Source organism: Miniopterus schreibersii, assembly GCF_964146895.1.
Source record: "Miniopterus schreibersii genome assembly, chromosome: 8".
Taxonomy (NCBI): Eukaryota; Metazoa; Chordata; class Mammalia; order Chiroptera; family Miniopteridae; genus Miniopterus; species Miniopterus schreibersii.
In genome coordinates this window covers 1693322-1715209 of record NC_138109.1, presented here as the reverse complement: position 1 = coordinate 1715209, position 21888 = coordinate 1693322, and the positions used below count along the sequence as shown (strand labels likewise).

The following is a 21888-nucleotide window of genomic DNA, read 5'->3' as shown; positions in this document are numbered from 1 at the left end:
ACATGCCTGGGTTGCCCGCTCGATCCCCAGTAAGGGGCGTGCCGCCTCACTGAGGTTTCCGTCTCTCCCTTCCCCTCTCTGAAGTCAACGAAAACGTATTTTAAAAAATAAAGGTTTTAAAATATATATCTTTATTGATTTCAGAGAGAGGAAAGGAGAGGGAGAGAGAGAGACAGAAACATCAACGATGAGTCATTGATTGAGCCCACAACCTGGGCATGTGCCCTGACCAGGAATCAAACCCTGATCGCCTGGATCCCAGGTCGATGCTCAACCACTGAGCCACGCCCGGCCGGGCAAAAAATAAAAAGTTTTAATGTCAGACCATCCTTTGTGGTTTCTTTAGGTCTCTGAGTTTGCGAGGCGGCCACGCAGGCCTCCCCTGAGCTAATCAGGGGAGCATGTGGCCCCTTTTTGTCCACACTCATCAGGACTCAGGTACCGAGGTTGCTGAACCCCAGGTCCAGTCTGACCCCATGGGCCTAACACCTGACGCCCTTCCCGCCGCCTACAACAGGACTCGAGGGGTCAAAACTGAATGCAGTGGTGGGCCTCCGAACCCTGGGGCCACAGGAGGGGACCCTGCTCAGTGTGGGGTGTCTCCAGGATGGAGCCAGCGGTGCAGGCTGGAGTGCTGACCTCCAAAGAGTGTGTTTTGGAATGGGGGTGTCGCTGTAGCCCAAGCCCCCGTGTTGAGTCCCCTGGGACAGAAAGGTGAGACCACAGCCAACAACAGGGTTTAATTCCTAATCAGCACCACCCAGGGAAGGCTCCCGGGCTGGGGTCTGGCCTTGTGGGGCAGGGCCTACGCCATCGCAGGGCGGGGCCTACTTGGAGGCCACCTTCTTGGACTTGCTCAGGGACGCGACGATCTCCACCTGTTGCAGGGCGGGCACCTTAATGCCTTTCATCTTCAGCTGGTTGTAGAAGTCGGTCCTCTCGGTGATGATTCTCTAGAAAAATGCAGCCCCGCTGCCCAGGCGGCACACCCTCCGGGCAGGGCCCACCGTTGCTCCCTGGGGAGGGCTGCTGCGGCCCTGCTGGCTGGGGAATATTTACAACCCGCTCCCTGGAGTGGGGGGAAGCTCTGGTTTGTAGCATTTGCCTATTTCTGTGCTGAGAACACTCCCCCGTGGCTGATCCGGGAAAAGGTGCCCACCGCTGGCTCCGGGGCAGCACAGCCCTGAAGCTTGTGCCCAGACCGCTGTGATACCCAGGCCTTGGGCCTCAGGTCTGTCCTGCACAGGGAGGCTGCCCGGCCCCTCCCCAAGCCTCCTCTGGCCCACTGACAAAGGAAAGATAGATGGTGCTGATGACTCCCCACCCAGCCCCCTCCTCCCTCCCGTTTCCCCCTCCCCTTTCTCTTCCTCCCATCCCCCCTCCCTCACCCTTTCTCCCCCCCTTCTCTCTTTCCTCTCCTCTCTCCCCCCTCCCTCTTCCCTTAGCCCAAACAGTAGCCAGGCCACAGAAGCCTCTCCCCAGGCCCCCATGCAGGGTCACCTCTCCCCTGAGGACTATTGCCACCTCACAGGAGCACCATTGACCTGGGGCCCACCCAGCTCACAGAGGAGAGGAACCAGGTCCCAGGGAAAGTGGGCGCTAGGAGGCCCTGGGTGCCCAGTCAGCCTGCGGAGGAGGCCTGGGGCAACGGCAGCCCTAGTGACAGGTGCGCAGGCCACCCAGAGTCGGCGAGGCACCTTGTCCCAGAGCTCTGGCCCACGCCACCCTGAAGGCAGGCACAGTCTCCCGTGTCCAGGGAGCCCCGAGGCCCAGCAATGTCAAGTGGCCGGCCCACAGCTTCTCAACCAAAGGCCAGGAGGGTGGTGACTCCACCTCTGGCCAGCCCCGCCCCTCAGAGTCCTGGGGTAGGTGAGGGACTGGCAGGGGCCGAAGCCATGGAAGGGGGTCCTTGCCAGGGTCTTGGCTCAGCAGACGGCGACTCCACTGAGGGGTTAAGAAGCACCCCGAGGAGGCTGATCTGGGCAGAGCTGGGGACAGCCTCCTGATTCAAGACTCTCTCCAGGACCCTAGTGCATGGCTCCTCCCCAATGCCCCCGCAGGGTTTGCTGCCCCAGCCACCCATCACCCAAAGCTGAGAGCAGCCCGGCCGCCAGCTCCAGGAGGTCAACGCCCCTTCAGGAGATCGGGGCCCCTCTGCCTGAGCAGAGAGGAAGGACAGTCCCTGTCACAGCACAGAGACTCTGCCAGGACTAGCAGGGCCACCAGCATCCCGCCCAGGCCTCTCCCTCTGCCCGGGCTGCAGGTGCGGGTGGCCAGGAGACAGGAGGCAGCTAGCGCAGGTTATACCTGCAAGGCTTCCAGAATGTCACTGTCGGAGATCTCGTTGGCCAAGGACTTGATCCCTATGGTGCTGAAGGTCGCCTGGATGATCTTGTTTCTTAGCCTTTCGAGCTGCGAGAGAAGCGTAATTACCGTCACTGGCCTTTGCGGGAGGAAGGCGGCCCCTGTCCTGTCCAGGTGGAGTCCTGGTCCGGGGTTTCAGAGGTGGGGCCATCCTCACTGCAGGAACCAGGACCCGAGGGTGGCGGGGTCAGCGTCTGCCGTGAGCTAGACGGTGCCAGGTCCAAACCCAGAGCCCGGTGGCCTAACTCCAAGCACTTTCTACCTCAGCAACTCGCAGGTGGTGGTTGTTGCTGTTGCTAATCCTCACTTGAGGATATTTTTCCCCACTGATTTTTTAGAGAGCGTGGAAGGGAGGGGGGGAGACAGAGACATCGATGTGAGAGAGACACAAGGATTGGCTGCCTCCCACACGCGCCCCGACCCAGGCCGGGGATCGAGCCTGCAACCCAGGTACATGCCCTGGACCGGACTTGAACGCAAGACCCTTCGGTGTGCCGGCCGACGCTCTAACCACTGAGCCACACCAGCCAGGGCCTCACCAACTTTGTTAATTGAAAAAGTAAAACCAGCCCAGCTGGTGTGGCTCAGGAGTTGAGCGTCAACCCATGAACCTGGAGGTCGGGGTTTGATTCCAGTCAGGGCACATGTCCCCAGTTGGGGGCCTTCAGGAGGCAGCCGATCAATGACTCTCATCACTGATGTTTCCCTCCCTTCCTCTCTGAAATCAATAAAAACATATATTTTTTAAAAAAGTAAAACCTGCATGTGGATATAAAAGGATCATGGAGCTCGGACGGCCCCCCGGCCCCCTCCTTCCCCGGTGGAGCTCCCTCCTCTGACCCCAGAGGCCCCCCGGCCCCCGCACGCCCTGCCAGCTCCGTCAGCCCTCGCGCTGGGCATTGCACGACACTCTTGGCCGTCCCCCCGTGGGACTCCAGGTGGGCAGGGGCCCCGGGGGCAGGGGCGGGTACCCGGGCCTGGGCGCTCTCCAGGGCCACGTGCGCCTGCTGCTCCGCCTGCTGCGCCGCCTCGATCTTGCCGTGCGCCTCCTCCTGCAGGCGTCTCTGCCTCTGCAGGTGGCTCTGGCTCTGGTCCACCTGCGCCTGCAGCTGGCTGACCTTGGCCTCGGACTCGGAGATGGTCTGTTCCCGCTTGCTGAGCTCCTGCTCCAGCTCCCACACTTGCTGGGGGCGGGGCCGGGGGACAGAGGGGTCAGCCCAGGTGTCCCCACCCCCTCCCCCGGAAGATGGCCAACTTCCTCCGAGCTCCTCAAGTCCAATCGGAGCCCAGCGACGGAGCGGGGCCCCTGTGTGCCCTTGAGCTGCTGAGTGTGTCGAATGGGGTGCTGCCGAAAAGGAGTGGGCCCCGGCTCCCGGGAGGGGTTGCCAGCTTCCAGTTAACCACCCGAGGTCACCTGTAACCACCCGAGGTCACCTGTAACCACCCTGAGGTCACCTGTAACCCCCCTCAGGTCACCTGTAAGCCCCAGGTCACCTGTCGGAGGAGGAAGTTGTCTTTTTCCACGAGCCCGATCACCTCCTTCTGCTTTTTCTCCTCGCGGATGCTGGAGAACTGAAAGGAGAACAGGCGGCTCAGGGGACGCTGGGCGGAGGTCGTGGCCAGGGCACCACGTCTGACGCCTCCCGCCCTGAGCCTCGGGAAGGTGAAATCCGGGTCTTTCTGATGAGGATGGGAGGGGAGAAAACGAAAACATGGGCGCTGGGGAATGGGTCCCAGGGCACGGAGCCCTGAGCGCAGCCGGGAGCACTGAGAACCAGCCGGTCACACGGCAGCACCCCTGACAGAAGTGGGGGGACCCGTCCCTCCCGCCTTGGGGGCTCAGAGGAGGAGCTCGGAGGGTAGAGTTTCAGAAACATCCCCAAACTTGAGCTGCCAGGTGTCCGCCCCTTCCCCATGCTGCAGAGCCCGATGCCAGGGGTCCAGCGAGGGTGTCTGGCCTGGGAGGTGCCAGGCTTGGTTGGGGATGGAGACCCCAGGCTCCCGAGGGGAGATGTGGGTGCTGAAGGTGGAGGCCGCACCCTCCTTCCCCAAGGGGCTCCCAGAGCACCTGCAGCGAGGCCTTCACATCCCAGGTGAGAAATTCGCCCAATTTTCTCGATTCCGGGGGAATCGGATCCAACCGAGAGGAAAGACCCCCAAATTCTACCTCTGAGCTCTCAGTTGAAATGCACACACTCAGCCCTGGGCCATGAAGCACGGAACTGTCACCAGGGGCTCTGACCCTGGGGCCAAGTTCTCGCATGAATGACAGAGACCAAAACAAACTCACAACAGAAACGGTGCAAGAAGTTAGAACCCAGGGTGATCCCGGACACACTCATTGGGGAAAGGAGCTGCTGGAACAGAGGAACAGAAAGTGCTCTTCGAAAAAGAAGGGACATTCAGCCCCGGCAGGTTTGGCTCAGTGGTTGGAGCATCAGCCTGTGCATTGGAGGGTCTCAGGTTTGATTCTGGCCACGGGCACGTACCTGGGTTGCAGGCTCGATCTCTGGCATGTGCGGGAGGCAACACATCCACGTCTCTCTCCCATCAATGTTTCTCTCTCTCTCCCTCCCTTCCACTCTCTCTGAAAAGCAATGGAAAAAATATCCCCAGGTGCAGGTTAAAAACAAAAGAAGGGACATTCAGAGAACAAGAGAGACCTTGGGCATTGTAAACTTTCTTGCAAATCCAGACTCAGGAAGAAGTCAAGGGGATCTCCTGAAAGCAGAGCAAAAAGATGGAGGCCTGAGAAGTGGGAGGAAGAGGCAGGAAGGAAAGGCGAGGGCAGGAGGTCTGTGGAGTGTCGGCCGAGAGGCCAGAGAAGAGATAAAACACACACAACGAAACAACGCAGACAGAGAAAATGTCCAGAACAAACAGCAGATGGACACAAGTTTCCAGTTGGCCACTGAGTGGCCGGGACCATGAAAGTCGACCCTCGATAAGGCACAACTCTGTGACGTTTCCGAACACCTGGGATGAAAACCCTGGACTCTGCGACACGGGGCAGCACTGTCTCCCCGCCAAGGGAACACTTTCCAAACTGGAATTCTGTATCCAGCCAGACTGCTAATGCATCAAATAAAGACATTTGAGACCTACAGCATCCCCTCCCAAAACTTACCCCCCACTCATCTTTTCTCAAAAAATGACTGCAGGATGTGCTCCAGAGAAAACTGGAGAGTGGGCACTAAGCATGCTCTCCAAGACACGGAGAGATACCTAGCAAGGGGAGAGGAAGTGACAGACAGGAGGGGGGGTAGGACATTCCTGTTTTGCATCACAAGACTGTGGAACCTGGTTCTTTAAGCTACATGGTCAAAAATCTCCTATAAAAATAAAAACTAAACACCCTTAACAAGGAGTGAGCTCAGTGGAGTAGCAGCCACCTCTCTAAGTATGGGTGGGACCCTCACCCCCGGGACTCAGGGGCCAGCGGGTGCTTGAGAAGCGGCCAGGAGCCAAGAGGCCCGGGAAACAGGGTGACTGCTGGGGCCAGAGGGCAACACGGGGCGTTGGGGGCCCAGTGTGCGGCCCACTCGGCCTCTATCAGCAGTTGGACCCTGGGAGAGGCACGTGTGCTCCCTAAGCTCCGCGCCTGCCCGGGAGCTGCTGGAGAGCCCGGTGAGGCCGAGCGGGGCCGGAGGGATGCGGGCGCGGCCACCTTGTCGGTCATGGCCTGCAGCTGCTGCTTCCGCTCCCGGAGCTCCTTCTGCAGCAGCTCATTCTCCGTGATGATCTTCTGCAGCTGGGACTCGAGGTAGTCCACTTGCCGTTGTAAGGATATGCAGGCTCCTGGGTGAGCAGCGGGACGGGACCGTGAAGGCAGGAGGGGGCCTGGGGCCACCGAGCCAGCGGGGGGCTCTGACCCCCACGCCAGGCCGCCGGCTCCGGCCGCCTCGGGCAGCCCCCTCAGCGCCCGCCCGCCCTTCCCCAGGCGGCTCCGGCTCAGGGGACGGGGGCCCCAGGCCTGCCTGCCTGCGCAGGCGCAGTGCCCAGACACCCCCGCTGCCCAGCCTGGGGGGCCGGCTCTGCCCCCGCGTCCCGAGATCTCCTACCTGTCGCCAGCGAGTACCGGGTCCTGGTGACCTCGAGCTCGAACTGAAACTCCTGGATCACCTGCTCATATTTTTCCAGCTGGGCCATCAGCTCCTCCTCGAAGGACGGGTCCGGGGAGCTGGACCGCCTCCTGCCGCCCTCCTGCTCCAGCGGGGCCTCGTCTTCCTCCACCAGCTCCAGGTCCGCCTCCTGCCCGTCCTCCCCCTGCTCGCCCGCAGCGCCCTCCTCGGCCACCCTCTGGGGCTCCCCTTCCAGCCCCTCTTCCTCCTCCGCAGCTCCCAGGTCCCTGGCTTTGTCCGCCATGACATAATCCTCCTGCGCCTGGGGACAGAGGGGACGCTGGGCAGGGCTGTAGGTGCTCCGGGGGGCGCAGGGGCAGGGAGCACGCTGGGTGCTCCCACGTCCCCAGCCCAGAGGTCACAGCCTCCCAGCCAGGGGGGGACTGCAAGGGGCCAGCTCCCCCGCGAGGGGCTGGCGTTGCTTTTCCAGGTGGGAGCTGCCCCGCCACCCTCCCGTGTTCCCTGGGGGCCGGCCGCCGGGTTAGGGCTGCAGGTGGGACCGTGTGGCCCCCGGAGGCGAGGCCGGGGCCGAACCCGCTCCTTTGCGCCCGGCCGGCCGCACCTGCCTCCATCGCTGCAGCTCCTCCTCCTCTTTGCTGAAGGTCTTCAGGATGCTGAGCCTGCCCGGCAGCTTCAGCCCCGACTCAGAGGACCGCTCCTGCAAGACGCCCCGCCCCGTGGGCCTCAGGGCCGCAGCCCCCCCTCAGCTCCCCGGGTGGGGCACCTCCACAACCGCCCTCCGGAGAGGCGATGGCAGCCTCTCTGCGTCAGGGGGAGGCTACAGTGACCGGCAGGTGGCAGCAGTGGCCTGGCAGCAACGGGCATGGTCGTTTGGAAGATCGGGGTCCACCTTGCACATGCCCACCTTGCACGCAGGTGCCCGCCCAGCTCTCTGTCCCCTCGTCCCTCACTCACAGCCCTTGGGAGGCTGGACAGTGCTTCCAGTGCCCCCCAAGACTCCGCTGTCCCCGCCCACCAGCTGCCCCATAGTTGGTGTCAGGGCAGTTTTTTGTGCAGACGTCCATGGGGTTCGGCCATGGTCCGAAGCACGCTCCCCCCCTACTCATGTGTGTCCCCAGCATAAAATCGGGCTGTAGCCTCAGGCATGAAAGAAATAAGGTCTTAGAGAGACCAGGGGCTGCTGACCGGGCCCGGCAGAGCTGCCCCCAGACCCCACCTGACCTGCCTTGGTCAGCCCTCTGCCCAGACCCGGTGAGGGGCAGCATCCCCCAGCTCCATCTGATAGGCAAGGACACGTCCCATAGAACAGGTCCGGCTAATCCAAGTCACAGTCGCCCTGGGGTCATGGCCAGGCCAGGTCCGGGGACGCCTCCTGCAGGCGCCCTCCCTCCTGATGACAGAGGAGCTGACCCTCCTCTGACAGGTGAGGAACCTGAGTCCAGAGAGAATCAGAGCCCGTCCCAGGCAGAGCGCAGGACGCTGTCCAGCTCGTGGCTCTTTTCTGTCTCGTGTTCCCTTAGCCTCTCCTCGGATTCTGGCCTGTTGCTGAAAACCCTGAGCCCTAGCCTGAGCTCCAGGGACCTGGCGGCCTTCCAGGACGACCGGGCTGGGGGGACGAGGGTTCTGAGGGTCACCAGGAGGTCCGGACGCTTTGGGAGCCGAGCCTGCAGCCCCCGCGCCCTCCTCACCTTCATGCCCTGGTACACCGACGAGTCCTGGCTTTTGATTTTGAGGAGGTATTTCAGCTGCTTCTTCAGGACCTCCCTCTCCTCCTGGAGCGCCAGGATCTCCTCATCTTTCTTCTGCATCTGCATCTCCAGCTTGGAGAGGCGCTGGACCTCCTCCCCCAGCGTGGACAGGCAGTGATCCTGGCAGAAAACGGGGGCAGCCCCGTGTGCCACACAGCCACACCTTCCTCACTCCCTCCACCCACCAGCAGGACGACGGCAGCTCCAGGCCCAGGAAGAGCAGACCTGCTGTCCCGGGACCTTGGAACCTGGGGCCCCAGATCTGTGCCTCTTTACTACAGCCACTCCCTGACTACAGCCATGCCCTGGCTTAGGGCAGGTCTGAAATCCTTGCCCAGGGAGATTTCCAGCAGCCTCCCCTTCAGCCTGGCTCTGGGCCAGCTGGCCACTGTGACTGAGGACACCAGTCTTCTGTGCAGCCCCACACCTAACCAGAAACTCCCTCTGAGGGCCACCCCTGGGGGCCTTCTGCCCCTCAGTCTTCCGTTCTCAACATCTCAATGCCCTAGATTCTAAAAATTTGGAGACATAATACAGATGGGGTTTTTTTGGACACACAAGAAACAAAGAATTTGTCCCCAGCAGACCTGAAATTGGAGAAACTAAAGAGAATTCTTCAGGTGGGAGAAAGATGGTCCCTGACAGAATTCGGAAAGGAAAGGTAACTAGAAAGTCCTCCAATGGTTGGACATTAAGTGATAGGCTTCCACACAACCCACGAGTCAAAGAAGTCAGAAAGGAAGTAAAAAAAGACTTTAAACTGAACCATAATGAACACTTGGGCATATTGAGACTTGTTGGGGTGCAGCTAAAGCTGTAATTAAGGACAAATTTATAGCTTTAAAATGCATCTATTAAAGAAAACAATGGGAAGCAGTTACGTAAGTATCCATCTCTGGAATTCAGAAAAAGAACTGCAAATTAAACTTAAAGAAGAGAGCCCTGGCTGGTTTGGCTCAGGGGTTAGAGCATCGGCCTACAGACCGAAGGTTCCCGGGTTTGATTTTGGCCAAGGGCACGTACTTGGGTTGCAGGCTCGATCCCCAGCCCCGGTTGGAGCATGTGCAGGAGGCAACCCATCGAAGTGTCTCTCTCACATTGATGTTTCTCTCTCTCTCTCTTTCCCTTCCACTCTCTGAAAAGCAGTGGAAAAAATATCCTCGGGTGAGAATTAAAAGAAAACAAAAGAGAAGGGGGAAGGGAATGGACAGATAAGTATAAGAATGAATGATACAGCGAGGGAGAGAGAGGGAGAGAGAGGAGAGGGCAAATATGGTAACATTTTCACATTTGGAGGATCTGAAGGGTGTGTGGGAGTTATTCCTACTATTAGGTTCGAGGGGAAAATACTCATGCAGAGATCATGTATCTTCACCCTGGCCGTGGTCACTTAGACACCCACGTGTCCGGAACCAGACAGTGATGACTGGGAAGGAGGCGCTCATTTCCGCTGGGGTTGCTGAGTTTGCACAACACCCGAGTATTGCTGCAGGTGGCTGTCTTGCCTCCGGAGGAGACGGGCTCACCTGTGACAGCTCAGAGGCAGGCAGAGAGGAGAGGAGGGGAAGCCTGGGGATACGGTTTGAGTTCCTGGAGGCAGCCAAGCCTGCAGCCCTTCCCCTGGGGGGTTCATATACATGAGCTGATGATTTCCATTCCCAAAGTTTGAATTAATAACAGCCCTGCAAAGAATATCTTTTTACTATATCTCAGTGACTCCTATTATATCCTCAGGCTATTTCCCCAGAGTGGTCAATTGCCTGGTAAAAGGGTAGCAATACTTTTTTTAAAAAAAATTTAACGTGTGGGGCTGTTATCACACTTTTTTTTTTTTAATTTTTAAAAAATGTGTTTTTATTGGTTTCAGAGAGAGGAAGGGAGAGAGAGAGAGAAACATCAATGATGAGAGAGTCATTGATCAGCTGCCTCCTGCACGCCCCCTGCTGGGGATCGAGCCCGAAATCCAGGCGCTGACTGGGAGTCGAATTGTGACCTCCTGGATCACAGATCGATGCTCAGCCACTGACCCACGCCGACTGGGCATCAACACTTTATAAATTGTGAAATCTATCGTAAGATGTAGAGACAGGGTTTAGGGAATCGATGTAAAATGGGTACTCACGGCCCCTCACTACCGGGCCTCTCACTGGCCAGTCCCCCTGCAGGCCCACCAACCACCCACCGTTTCGTGGTTCTCGGGTCCACCATCGGCGCTAAACCTTCACCACCTTAGAAAACAAGACAGAAGCTGATTCTAAGAAAAGACTATTCACTTCGATAAACATCGAGCAAGACCGATGGAGAGAGAGATGCCAGGAGTTAGCGATGTCGGCAGGGACAGACAGACGGCCTCCTGCAGCATCTCCGCGGTGTGGGAAGGATGACAGGGTTAGAATAACACATTAGAAAATCTACACGGAAGGGACACATTCCTAAAAAAATCATAGCTCACCCAAACTGAAGCCGGAAGAGAGAGGAAATCTGAATCTCTTAACAGGAACGGAATTTGTTGTTTTAGAAACCAACCTTTAAGGTCTCTCCAGACACAGATGGCTTCAGAATTTAGCAAAGAGACAACCCCGATCTTATGCCAACTCTTTCGGAGAACAGGAAAAGAAAGCAGGAAAACGCACCCTAACTTTCTTCGATTACAAGGTCAGATTAGCTCTGTCACCAAAATCAAACCAAGGAATTTCGGGACAGATAGCTAAGGGGGGCCCGTCGGTCAGAAACATAGCTGGGAAAAATGACGCTGGGGGAACTGACTGGCAGGCCGAGCTTTGCCCATCCTGCCGATTGTCACTGTTCCCAAGGGCCCACTCTCGCAAGTGGCACGGCCGGGCCGAAGTCCCTCAGCTGCTTGGAGGTCACGATGGGCGTTGGGGGGCTGCATACAATTTGGTGAGGTCCCCTGAGGCTCCGAGCGCCACCCTCCGGGCTCAGGATGTGCAGGGACCTGAGATTTGTAGAACCTCTGATTCCCAGACGCCAGGGAGGGGCCTGGAGGTCAGTTTAGACCACGCCTGGGGACCCACGTGCTCAGCCAACCAGACTCTAGAGCCGAGACCGGGGCGCGGGCGGGCAGGACGGGGCTCGGGGGGCCAGGGCCCGCGCTCCCTCGGCCGTACCTTCTCGTGGATGACGGAAATGTACCAGGGTATCCGCTTCCTCAGGTGGCCGGTGCCCAGGGCGGAGCCGCTGCCCACTGGGCTCATGGGCTGGGACCAGCTCGCCTTCCGCAAGTAGTCGAACTCGCAGGCGCTCTTGCTGAAGGGGAGGCGGGGCCCTGTGCAGAGGCAGGGGAGTCGGGCTCCTCCACGGGGCCGTCCCCTCCCCGAGGCCCCTCAGAAACCCGTCCTTGTCCGGCTGGGGTCCCCCACGCCTCCGGGCCCCACACTGCCATCCGTGCCCGCCCCGGCCCAGCGTGGCCGCTGACAAAGCGCAGAGGCGCAGAGCAGCCCGCGGGCCCCCGGAGCCCGGGGTCAGGCCGGCTCGGTCATCCTGAGGCCGCTGAGCACAGTGGCCCCGGCGCAGGCTGAGGTCCTCGGACGTGGGGCCAAGGAGAGGACCCCAGCGCCCGGCGGGGGCTGCCCTCACCGTCCACCTTCATGTCCGAGTCCTGCTGGCCAGGGAACGAGTCCTCGGTCGACTTCCAGGCCTTGGAGCTCAGGCAGGTCTCCACGGGCAGGGAGAGGGTGGAGGCCGACCCTGCAGGGCGTTGACAAGGGGCCGATCACCACGTGGCTTCCCAGGACCTCGCGCAGGTGTTTTGTTTGTTTGTTTGTTTGTATTAACCTTCCCCCAAGGAGTGAGGGTGTTTTTTCCATTGATTTTAGGAGAGTGGAAGGGAGGGCGAGGGGGAGAGAGAAGCCTGGGTGTGGGAGAGGCTCGTGGGTTGGCCGCCTCCCTCGTGCGCCCTGATGGGCGGCGGGCATCAGACCTGCAACCAAGGCCCATGCCCTTGACGGGGAATCGAGCCCGTGACCCGCCGGTGTGCGGGCTGGCGCTCTAACCACTGAGCACGCCGGCCAGGGCCAGGGCAGGCGTTTTCATGTCTTTTTTTTTTAAAATATATCTTTATTGATTTCAGATTGAGGAAAGGAGAGGGGGAGAGAGAGAGAGAAACATCGATGAGAGAGTCATTGATCGGCTGCCTCCTGCACGCCCCCGACTGGGGATGGAGCCTGCAACCCTGCATGTGCCCCGACCGGGAATCGAACCCTGATTGCCCGGATCCTAGGTCGACGCTGACTGGCTGAGCCACGCTGGCCGGGCTCATGCCATCTCTTTATAACCACCCCGAGGATGGACGGTGATCCCCTCGGTGGCCGCACAGGACTGAACCCCGGGAATCGTCTCAAACACGGTTGCGACTGCTACGTGCCCCCGTGTGTCCACTGAATCGTACCGTCTGCAACTGAATTTCTGCAAATCGGGGCACCCCCTCCCCCCATAGGACAGACCCGGTTCCCTTCTGTAAAAATGGCTCCTCCTCAAAGCCTCTCGAAGCCCCGCCACCCCCTGGCCCAGGGACAGACCCTGCTTGCCGGAGGCCTTCACCAGCCGCACCATGGACAGGGCCCCGTGAGCGCCTGCGGACGCAGACCCCGCACCCAGGACACGGTCCCTCGGTCCTTCCCGGAGACCTGCCCGCACGTCATGGCCGCTCTGCGAGACGCTGGCCCTGAGGGGACAGCCTAGAGCCTGGAAGGGTGGGTGGGGTCCTGGCTGAGACCCGCACACAGGACCCAGGTGCTGGCTTCGGGGAATCACCACCATCATCACCATCACACAGGATAGTGTCCTAGGTCCAGGCCGCCAGGTCTGCGGTGACGCCTGGCCTGGCCTATGCTCCCCGGGGCCCACCGCCTGCCTCAGCTGCCCTCTCTGAGCCTCAGAGCATGTGGGTGCTGAGGCTCCTTACAGGGCCACCTGCGGCCACGACGGTCTTGTTTTCTTGCATTTCTCAGGGGTCAGGTTGTAATTGCCTATCTTGGGCCTTAGGGGCCTCTTCCCTGAAGCTTCCAGAATCTCCAACCTTCTCTCTCTCGCCCACCCCAACCCCCTGGCTCTCTGGCAAATGAGGCTGGGAGACGAATCGTGACACGAAGGGTGGGTACCGAGGGCAGGCGGTCCTTTCCTCCCGGCCCCCTCCCGTGGTGACACAGTGATGTCAGGAGCTGGCTGCCTGCCAGGAAGGTCCCCGACTCCAACCCGGAGGGAGGCGCTCTCTCGGGACCCCCGGTGGCAGCTCTCACCGTAATTGGACATGGACGTGGCCCGGGTGCAGAACTGCGGGCAGCCGGGACGCTGGAGAAACACCCTTCGCAGCTCCTCCATTTCCAGCGCTAAGGTCCTGTCCAGGGGGCTGGCATCCTGCAAGAACTCGCTCTGCAGGGCAGAGCGAAGGAGACGGTCACAGGAGAAAAACATCCGGGGCTGCCAGGGCCTTGTCCCCTGTGCCAACCGCAGTGGTCTGTCCCCTCACTGCAAGCCGCAAGCTTGCTGACAGCCACACAAACGGGTGGACCCTGCTCTAGAAACTTCAGCGGCTGAGCCCAGGGGAGAGAGCCCGGGGCCCTCGGGGGCCCTCCAGTCTCCCTCGGCATGTGGCAGACGCAGGAACCCCGCCTGAGGGTTCCTTTCACAAGCTCTCTTCTCCCCCCTTTGCTCCTTTCCAAGACCCCCCCTAAGGAAGGCTCCCCATCTTCCCACCATCACGAGAGCCTATTTGGAGAGCTCCAGGGGGCCTATGGGAGCAGGAAGCCGCCCCCTCCCCGCCTCCCCCGCTGGGCTACCTTCCTCCTGTAGTACAGGTTGATGGCCTGGGCCGACTTGCTGAGGGAGTGCTGCTTGGGGCGGAGTTTCCACTCCGGGGTGTGGCAGTCTCTCCCGGCCACGCTCCGGAGCACCATCAGGCCTTTCTCCATCAAGTTGGGCAGGACATTAGGATTTGGGGGCCTTCTGGCCCCCAGAGGCAATATCTGGAGCTGAGGACCGAGGGCCAAGCTTCCCCACCTGCAGGGTGACTTGGAGCAACCTTCGGATGAGCCCCGCATCCTGGAGCAGGGCTCGGAGGAGGGGGGGCCCCCGCGTGGGCCTGACGCCTGGCACCGGCCCGGAGGAGACCCGCTTCCGAAGCTCTCCATCCTGGGGGAACCTGGGAGCCGTGTGTGGCATCACAGATGTCTCCGTGGAAACAGAGCAGGTCATGCATCTTAATTTCCTGAGACTGGTCCTGAGACGGGGCCCCGGGGGCTGCTTCCTCTGGGTCTCAGGATGTCCCGAGCAGGGGGAAGTGGCCTGAGGGGCACTGGCAGCCCTTCTCCTGTCTGTTTTTTCTGTTTTGCCTTTTTCCGCCCCCATCATCAGAATTTCACCTTACTTAAAACCTGGCACTGGCTCAGTGGCTCTGATTTGAAAATTAGACATCCTTGGTTAAAATCCACAATTTAGAAGCATTTCTTTTCTTTTTAAAGATTTTTTTTATTGATTTTTAGAAAGAGAGGAAGGGAGAGGGAGAGAGAGAGAGAGAGAGAGAGAGAAACACTGATGGGCTGCTTCCCGCATACCCCCTGCCAGGACCTGAGCCCGCAACCCGGGCACATGCCCTGACCGGGAATCGAAGCGGTGACCTTTCGGTGGGGGGACAACGCCCAACCAGCGGAGCCACCCCAGCTGGGCTAGAAGCATTTGTGAACACCGGATATTATATTTCTTTTTAAAAAATAAAACTGGGGGTGGAGAGGGGAGAGGCGTCCTCTAGAGAAACGCTCACTGTGATTTTGTTAAAGCCGCACTGCCCTGGATTCTTGGACGCACAGTCCTTGGGCTCACAAAGGACCTTAAGGAGTGGCCTTGGTGAGTCTCTTGGTCCAGGCTGAAAAATTTCTTTATAGCCACTTCATGGTTTTCAAACTGCAGTTAAAAAAAAAACAACAGAAAACAGGCATGAAAGATCCCATTGGTAGGAAATTGTGTGTGGTTCCATCTATATGAAGTGTCCCGAGCAGGCACATGCACAGAGAGAGACAGACAGGGGCCGGGCCTGGGGATGGGCGATGGGAGGGAGTGTCCTGGGGACGGCAAATGTGCTGCACAACAGGGTCGCTGTGCCACGTGCCACTGATCGCACACTTTTATTTTTATTTCATTTTTAAAAATAGGTTTTTATTGATTTCAAAGAGAGGAAGGGAGAGGGAGAGAGAGAAACATCAATCACAAGAGAGTCATTGACCGGCTGCCTCCTGCGCGCCCCCTGCTGGGAATCGAGCCCCCAACCCGGGCCTGTGCCCTGATCGGAAATTCAACCCTGACCCTCCTGGTTCATGGGATGACACTCAACCACTGAGCCACGCCGGCCGGGCTCTTCGCACACTTAAAAATGATGTTTTTATCTTAATAAAAAAAACTGTAGCCGTGGGCGGTGTGGCCCACTGGTTAGAGCGCCGGCCTGCCCTCCAAAGGGTCTCAGGTCCGATTCCCAGTCAAGGGCACGGGCCTGGGTTTCAGATTCGCTCCCCAGCCCTGGTCGGGGCACGTGCAGGAGGGAGGGAGGCAACCAATCCATGTGTCTGTCTCACATCGATGTTTCTCTCTCTCTCTCTCTCCCTTCCGCTCTCTTAAAAGCAATGGAAAAAATATCCTCAGCTGAGGGTTAACAGCAACAACCAAAAAAACAAACAAAAACCCCAGCAGCTGTCACACGCATGAGTCCCTACAAGGCTATACATTCTGCTTTTAACGGCATTTCAAAGCGATTGAGAGACGCAGTCTTTTTTGCTCACACGTGTCTCCCTTCGGCCTGAACAGCTTCACTGAGCATTTCTTGCCCCACAGGCCTGGTGGCGACACGTTCTCTTAGGTGTCCTCCTGGACGCGGGCCAAGTTGCCTTCCCTCTTGAGGGCGTTTTTGTGAAGACTGACCAGTTAAATACGCAAGCCCGGGGCAGAGCTCGCTCGCCCGCCATGTCCTCCCTGATCTGCGTGGACCCCGGCACCGTTCCTTTCACCCTCCCTCCCCCAGACCCCCACGTGCGTCTCCCCCGTCTCCCCCTGCCCGGCTCGGCATTGCCCCCCGGGATCCGGGGGACATTCAGACCTGCTGCGCCCTCTCTCGCACGGGGCCTGCGATCCGGAGATCGTGTGGAAAGACGGACCGAAGGACGGGCTGTCTGGTAGCGTGTTTCCAAATCTGACCCCCTCCTTCTGGGACGGGATTAAGACGATGTGGAGGATATTTGCACACCCACCTATAGCAGCAGTGTTCACACTCGCCAAAGGGCAGAAGCAACCCAAGTGTCCATGGGTAGATGGGTGGGTCTACAAAATGTGGTCTATGCAGGCAATTGAATGGGATTCGGCCTTAAAAAGGAAGGAAATTCTGCCCAGCTGCTGGGGCTCAGCGCTTGAGCGTCGATCCATGACCGGGAGATCGCGGTTCGATTCCCAGTCGGGGCACAGGCCCGGGTTGCGGGCTCGACCCCCAGCAGGGGGCGCGCAGGAGGCCGCCGGCCAATGACGCTCCTCATGGATGTTTCTCTCTCTCTCCCTCTCCTTCCTCTCTCTGAAATCAATAAAAACATATTTTTTTTTAAAAAGGAAGGAAATTCTGACATTTCCCGCAACGTGGGTGAATCTCGAGGACATGCGTAGCGAAATATGCCAGACCCGAGAGAACAAATGCTGTGCAATTCCACTTACGAGAGGCCCTAGAGCGGACAGCCTCGCGGGCACAGGAGGTAGGTTGGCGAGGACAGTGTCCCTGGCACAGGCACCAAGCGCGTCGCGTCGCGGGGGTGGACGCGAGCTCGGGGCCTGCGGTCCTTGTGATGGGGCAGGGCCGCTAGGAAGGCGAGAGGCCTCTTGGAGGCGGCCAGCCCCCGAGGGCAGGTGTGACTGCACCGGCTGCCAGGCTGGTCACACGCGCCGCGGCTGGGCTCACACAGCAGGGTCCCCTCCCGGGCGCGGAGCTGGAAGTTAAAGGGGGGTGTGGGCAGGGCTGGTTCCTAAGGAGGCCACGGGGGAGAACCCGGCCCAGGCCTCCCCCGGCTCCCTGTGGTTTGGGGGCACCCCCGGAGCTCCTTGGCCTGTGGGCCCGTCACCCATCTCTGCTTGTCTTCACCTGGCATCTCCCTGTCTGTGTGTCTAGGTGCAAATTCCCCCCTTTTATAAAGTCACCCGTCATACGGGAAATCCAGTGGCCCGAGAGGCTCCGCAAGGATACAAGAGGCACAGAGAAAGCGCCAGAGAGTGGGGTAAGCGGGCGCCTGGAGAGAGGCTAAATGGACCCCAGCACCCCCCCGCCGCCCCCCTGCAGAGCCCCACCCCGCCTTCTCCCAGGGCCCCACCTCCAGAGCCCCACAGCCCACTTTTCAGCATTTCCTGCCCCACCCCACCCACAAGCACCCAGGACAGAGAGGGAGGGAGGGAGAGAAACATCAAGGATGAGAGTCATTGATCGGCTGCCTCCTGCACGCCCCCGGCTGGGGATCGAGCCCGCAACCCCGCATGTGCCCTGATTGGGAATCGAACCGGGACCTCCCAGCTCAAAGGTCGATGCTCAGCCACTAGCCACGCTGGCCTGCGAGAGCCAAGCTTTGCTGTGACGTGTCCCCAGTCCTATCCACAGTTCTAAAATGCAGAAATCCGAGATGTGGGGAAATGGAAACGGAGCCTGCGTGGCCTCGTGCCTGAACCCCGCGCCCCAGAGCTTCCTTCAGTCTTTCGTTTTCCTGAGCAACGTGAACACACTCGGCTCACGCAGCACGGAGGGGGTGATCTCCACGGACCCCACTTGGGGCCTCTCTAAAGCCGAGACCCCCGGCCTCACGGGCTTGGGGGAGGGTCGTGGGCCTGCATTCCAGGAGGCCTGCATGGAGCCGAGGTCAGTCCCGGGAGGTTAGCTGCTTTGCTGGGACAGGACCACCCTCCCCCGGGGCTGCTCGTGTCCTGAGTCCACACCGAGCGCACAGCTCCGAGGCACGGGGAAGGGTGGGCGCCCCAGTTCATCGCATCCTGAAACCATGGGAGAAACCCACGGGGGGACCCGGCCGGTGTGTGGCGGTCTCCCTCACCCGTTAGGAGCCAGTGTCGTCCTTGTGTCTGACGGACTCAGAAGAGATAGTCACTGGGACATGTGCTTTATTGTTACAAAAACAAAAATTCCCACCAAAACACAACTAAAAAAATAACACATTTCCCCAAAAGGACATTACCCAAAAAAAGTGAATATCGCCGGACAGAACGATTAACACTGCTCGCAAGAGGCCCTGCGTTCCACTGGAGACGCTGCACGGTTTCTCAGACGTTTAGAGTCAAATCGCCGTAACCGACCGTAACAGAGACGCAAGCTCACGTGTGCACGACGTGGTCCGGGAGGCAAGTTACCCTGCGCCCCAGGTCCTCACGTGGGGGGACCTGGGCCTCGCAGGGAAAGCCCCGGGGGCCAATGTTGGGGCCCAGTCCAAGCCGTCACGGAGCAGCAGCTGGAGCGGTGGGGGGGGGACCTGGAGATCGGTTCGGGGTGTGGGCCTTGACCCGTCTAGCTGTCTGCAGGCAGGTGTCCTCAAGGCCTAGTGAGCAGTATCCCTCCCGTCTCTTCATCGACAGAAAAACCTCCTGTGCCTCAGTTTCCTCATCTGTGAAAGGGCAGGAACAGGTGCCCTGGACCTTGCGAGGGCGAGATGGGGAAGCACCAGGCCAGCCCACAGGAGCCCGGAACCTAGAGCCTGCAGCTGTGACTGCAACCTGCAACATTTGACCTTCGAGGACCGGGGTGTATATTTTGGGGAGACTGCAGGCCCTCCGGCTAACGGGCAAAGCCTGGTGCCCGCTGGAGTGAGCTGTTCCGTTACCCTGAGGCTCTGAGCTCCGGCTGAGCCTCCAGGCGCACTGATGACCCTGACCCGTGGTCCCGGGCGCCACTTGGAGGGAGGGGGGGGTGGGCCCACTGTCCTACGTCAGGCACCAGGGTCAGCACATGAATCCTGCTTTAAACAAGTGGTGGCTGGTGACGTTCACGCTCGGGACTTCCTGTGGTGACGTCCAGATCTGGAAACGACCCTAACAGAGGGTTTGGGGCAGAGGCGGCCCTCTAGCCGTGGTCATTCTGTGGGGACAGCTCTGAGCCGCTGGAGGGCCCCTGCCCCCAATAACTACTCCTCCCCGCCCCACGCCAGCCTCCAGAGGGCCTGGAAATCTAACAAGAAACTGGCATTTTAACACCCACTCCCCCCTCAAGGTGCAGAGGGCAGGAGCCCCACTAACGGACAGGCTTCTCGTGGGACCTGCTGCTTCTCTGAGCTCAGCCTGAAGAGAGCCCCGCCTGGTCCCGACAGAAGGGTGACCCCCAGGGTAACCGGGGCTGTGGGTCCACCTCCTCCTGGCCTGGGGGCCTCACCTGCCTCTGTGGTGACCTAGCGAGAGGGACACCAGACTGAAGAATTAACCCACAGGGACCCCGCAAAGGAACGGGAACGGCTGATTGGATGTGCCAGGCTGCCCACCCCGGGGCGGTGTCTCGGGGAGCGCACAAGTCGGGATGCCATCCCCTCCACCCACGGTCTCTGTGGCCTTGTTTCCTGCCCTGCAGCCGGGCTCCCAATAGCCCCATCAGGTGGGTGTGCAAAAGCTGTCTCTGCCAAGCCCACGGACGCCTTGGGGTGCCTCATGGGGCCACCCCCCTCCGCCTGCCTCAGTGCTGTCCCTGAGGCCGGGCAGCCTCTCCCAGCACAGAGCCCGCCTCCGAGCCCCAGGAGTGGACCTTCCCGCCCACTGCTCCCTCCACCGGGGAGGGGCTCCTACGCCCAGCTGGCGAGGGTCACCAAGGGGACAGGGCGCTGTTTCCGCAGGGGGGCTTCCCCAGCCCAGCGGCGTCTCCGTCTGGGCTTCATCCCCGCTCGGCCCAGCCAGGACCCCACCTGCTGTGCTCCTCGGCTCTCTTAGTCCAGCTTCTTGCCATAGACATGGGACCCCCGGGGCTGAATCCTGAAGCGAATGTTAAAAATGAGGTTTTTTAAAAAAAAAAATCTGACCCACCATGTAGAAAAGGGTATCGTTTTATCAAATATCGACAATTTCCTGTGGCCTGAGGAGCCTGCTTTCCGTGTCTATGCTGAGATGGTCACCAAAGAGAGATGACCATGGCCAGTGGTGTTGGCACGGCCTTGGCTGGTGGTTACCAGCCAGAAGCTCCCTCACCCCCGGGAGGGACCGTGAGCTGGGCAACGCCCTCTTCCCCGGCTCCCCCGGGGAAGTCCAGCGGGAGCCTGGCTTTCGTTCGGGGCAGGAGGTGGAGGGAGCTGCGGTGGGGCTGAGCCAGCAGTCAGGCGTGCGGGGGGCGGGCTGACCCCAGTCCAGCCGTGGGGCAAAAACAGTCCGGGGAACCCATCGGAAAAGAAATGTGTTTTAGACGCAACCACCCAGCCTCTCGCTGCTACTCGGGTCCGGAGGACATGAAGAATACTATTTGGCAGTCCCTCGGCCGGGCTCCTTTTATTCCCACGGGTCTCGCGTGGGAGCAGCAGCGTCCCCAGGGAAGGTGGCCGGCTGGTTCCCGAAAACGCGGCCACTCCGCACACCCTCGGCGCAGCTGCTCTGGAGCCCTAATGGGCCAAGCCCCCCGTCCACCGGCCGCCTTTCCTGGGCCCTGAGGGCTGGACCTGGCCTTCTCCCGGGCACAGCCCCAGGTCCTGCCTCCCAGGGCATTTTATGATCAAAAGGAGGAGATACGCCGGGCTTCTCACGGCTCCGTTCCGCAGGTGCCCAGGCTCCGGTCCGCAGGCGCCCAGGCTCCGGTCCGCAGGCGCCCAGGCTCCTGTCCGCAGGCGCCCAGGCTCCGTTCCGCAGGCGCCCAGGCTCCGGTCTGCAGGTGCCCAGGCTCCGGTCCGCAGGCGCCCAGGCTCCGGTCCGCCCGCCTGGTGGCGCGGGGCGCCGAGGCTCCGTCCGCGCCCAGCCCGCGCTCCGGCGCCGTCAGTTGGCCTCCCCCTCCGTGAACTCCTCCTTGATGGACTGCCTCCGGGCCTTGCAGTCCGGGAGGTCGAAGCCGAAGTCCGCCCACTCGTCCTGGCCCGCGCCCGGGCCGCGGTTGGGGATGGTGATGGTGTGGCGCACGCGGAAGTGCACGGCCTCCATGACGCGCTGCCGCTGAAGCTCGCCCGAGCTGCCGATGGCGATGGTGGCCGCGTTGCTGCTGGAGCGGATCAGCTGCTGCGCCCCGCAGTCGTGGCTCTGCTTCAGGTCCTGCAGGCCTCGCCAGATGGTCATCCGGTACTGGTCGGGGATCTTCAGCGCCCCGAGGTCCTGCAGAGCGGCAGGGGCCCCGGCCCCGTGAGCGATGGAGCCGCAGGCCCGGCCCGGCCCTCCCAGCACGGACCTCCTCCTGGGGACCACCCTGCTCCTGCCGAGCCCACGGGACCAGGAGGGGGGCCAGGGACCCCCCCCCCGACCTGTAGGACCACAGTCCGTCCTGGACCGTGAGCAGCTGGGAGGGGCCTACAAGGAGGGGAGTCTGGACACGCTCATTTTTGGAACTGTGACGGAAGTGTCAGGAGAGCTAAAAAGCGAGGTGTGTGCTACGGCATGTGTGTGTGTGTGTGTGCGGTCACTCCTGAGCTGTGTGGGGCCTGGGCCCCCTCCCAAAATCAGAGTGACCGATGGAGCCCCTCTGCACCAGGCCCTGGAGGACCCCCTGC

General features: G+C 60.5%; 2 protein-coding genes across 4 annotated transcripts in view; both read right to left on the bottom strand.

The window, feature by feature from the left end:
• Positions 1-827: 827 nt before the first annotated feature.
• Positions 828-14374, bottom strand: CCDC27 (coiled-coil domain containing 27; the record flags this gene model as incomplete). Its single annotated transcript, XM_081144336.1, has 13 exons — positions 828-953; positions 2308-2412; positions 3336-3548; positions 3859-3936; positions 6032-6162; positions 6426-6747; positions 7048-7143; positions 8135-8314; positions 11323-11480; positions 11792-11902; positions 13453-13585; positions 13993-14158; positions 14235-14374. The coding sequence occupies 13 exons, from the start codon at positions 14372-14374 to the stop codon at positions 828-830; spliced, it is 1959 nt and encodes a 652-aa protein (XP_081000462.1).
• A 3953-nt stretch (positions 14375-18327) lies between these two features.
• TP73 (tumor protein p73) overlaps positions 18328-21888 on the bottom strand; it is a 31808-nt gene continuing 28247 nt past the window's right edge. For all 3 annotated transcript variants that reach the window (XM_081144882.1, XM_081144881.1, XM_081144883.1), the window contains one exon: positions 18328-21496. In XM_081144882.1, the coding sequence (XP_081001008.1) occupies positions 21167-21496 (330 nt within the window). In that variant the 3' untranslated portion in view covers positions 18328-21166. The remainder of the gene's footprint in view (positions 21497-21888) is intronic.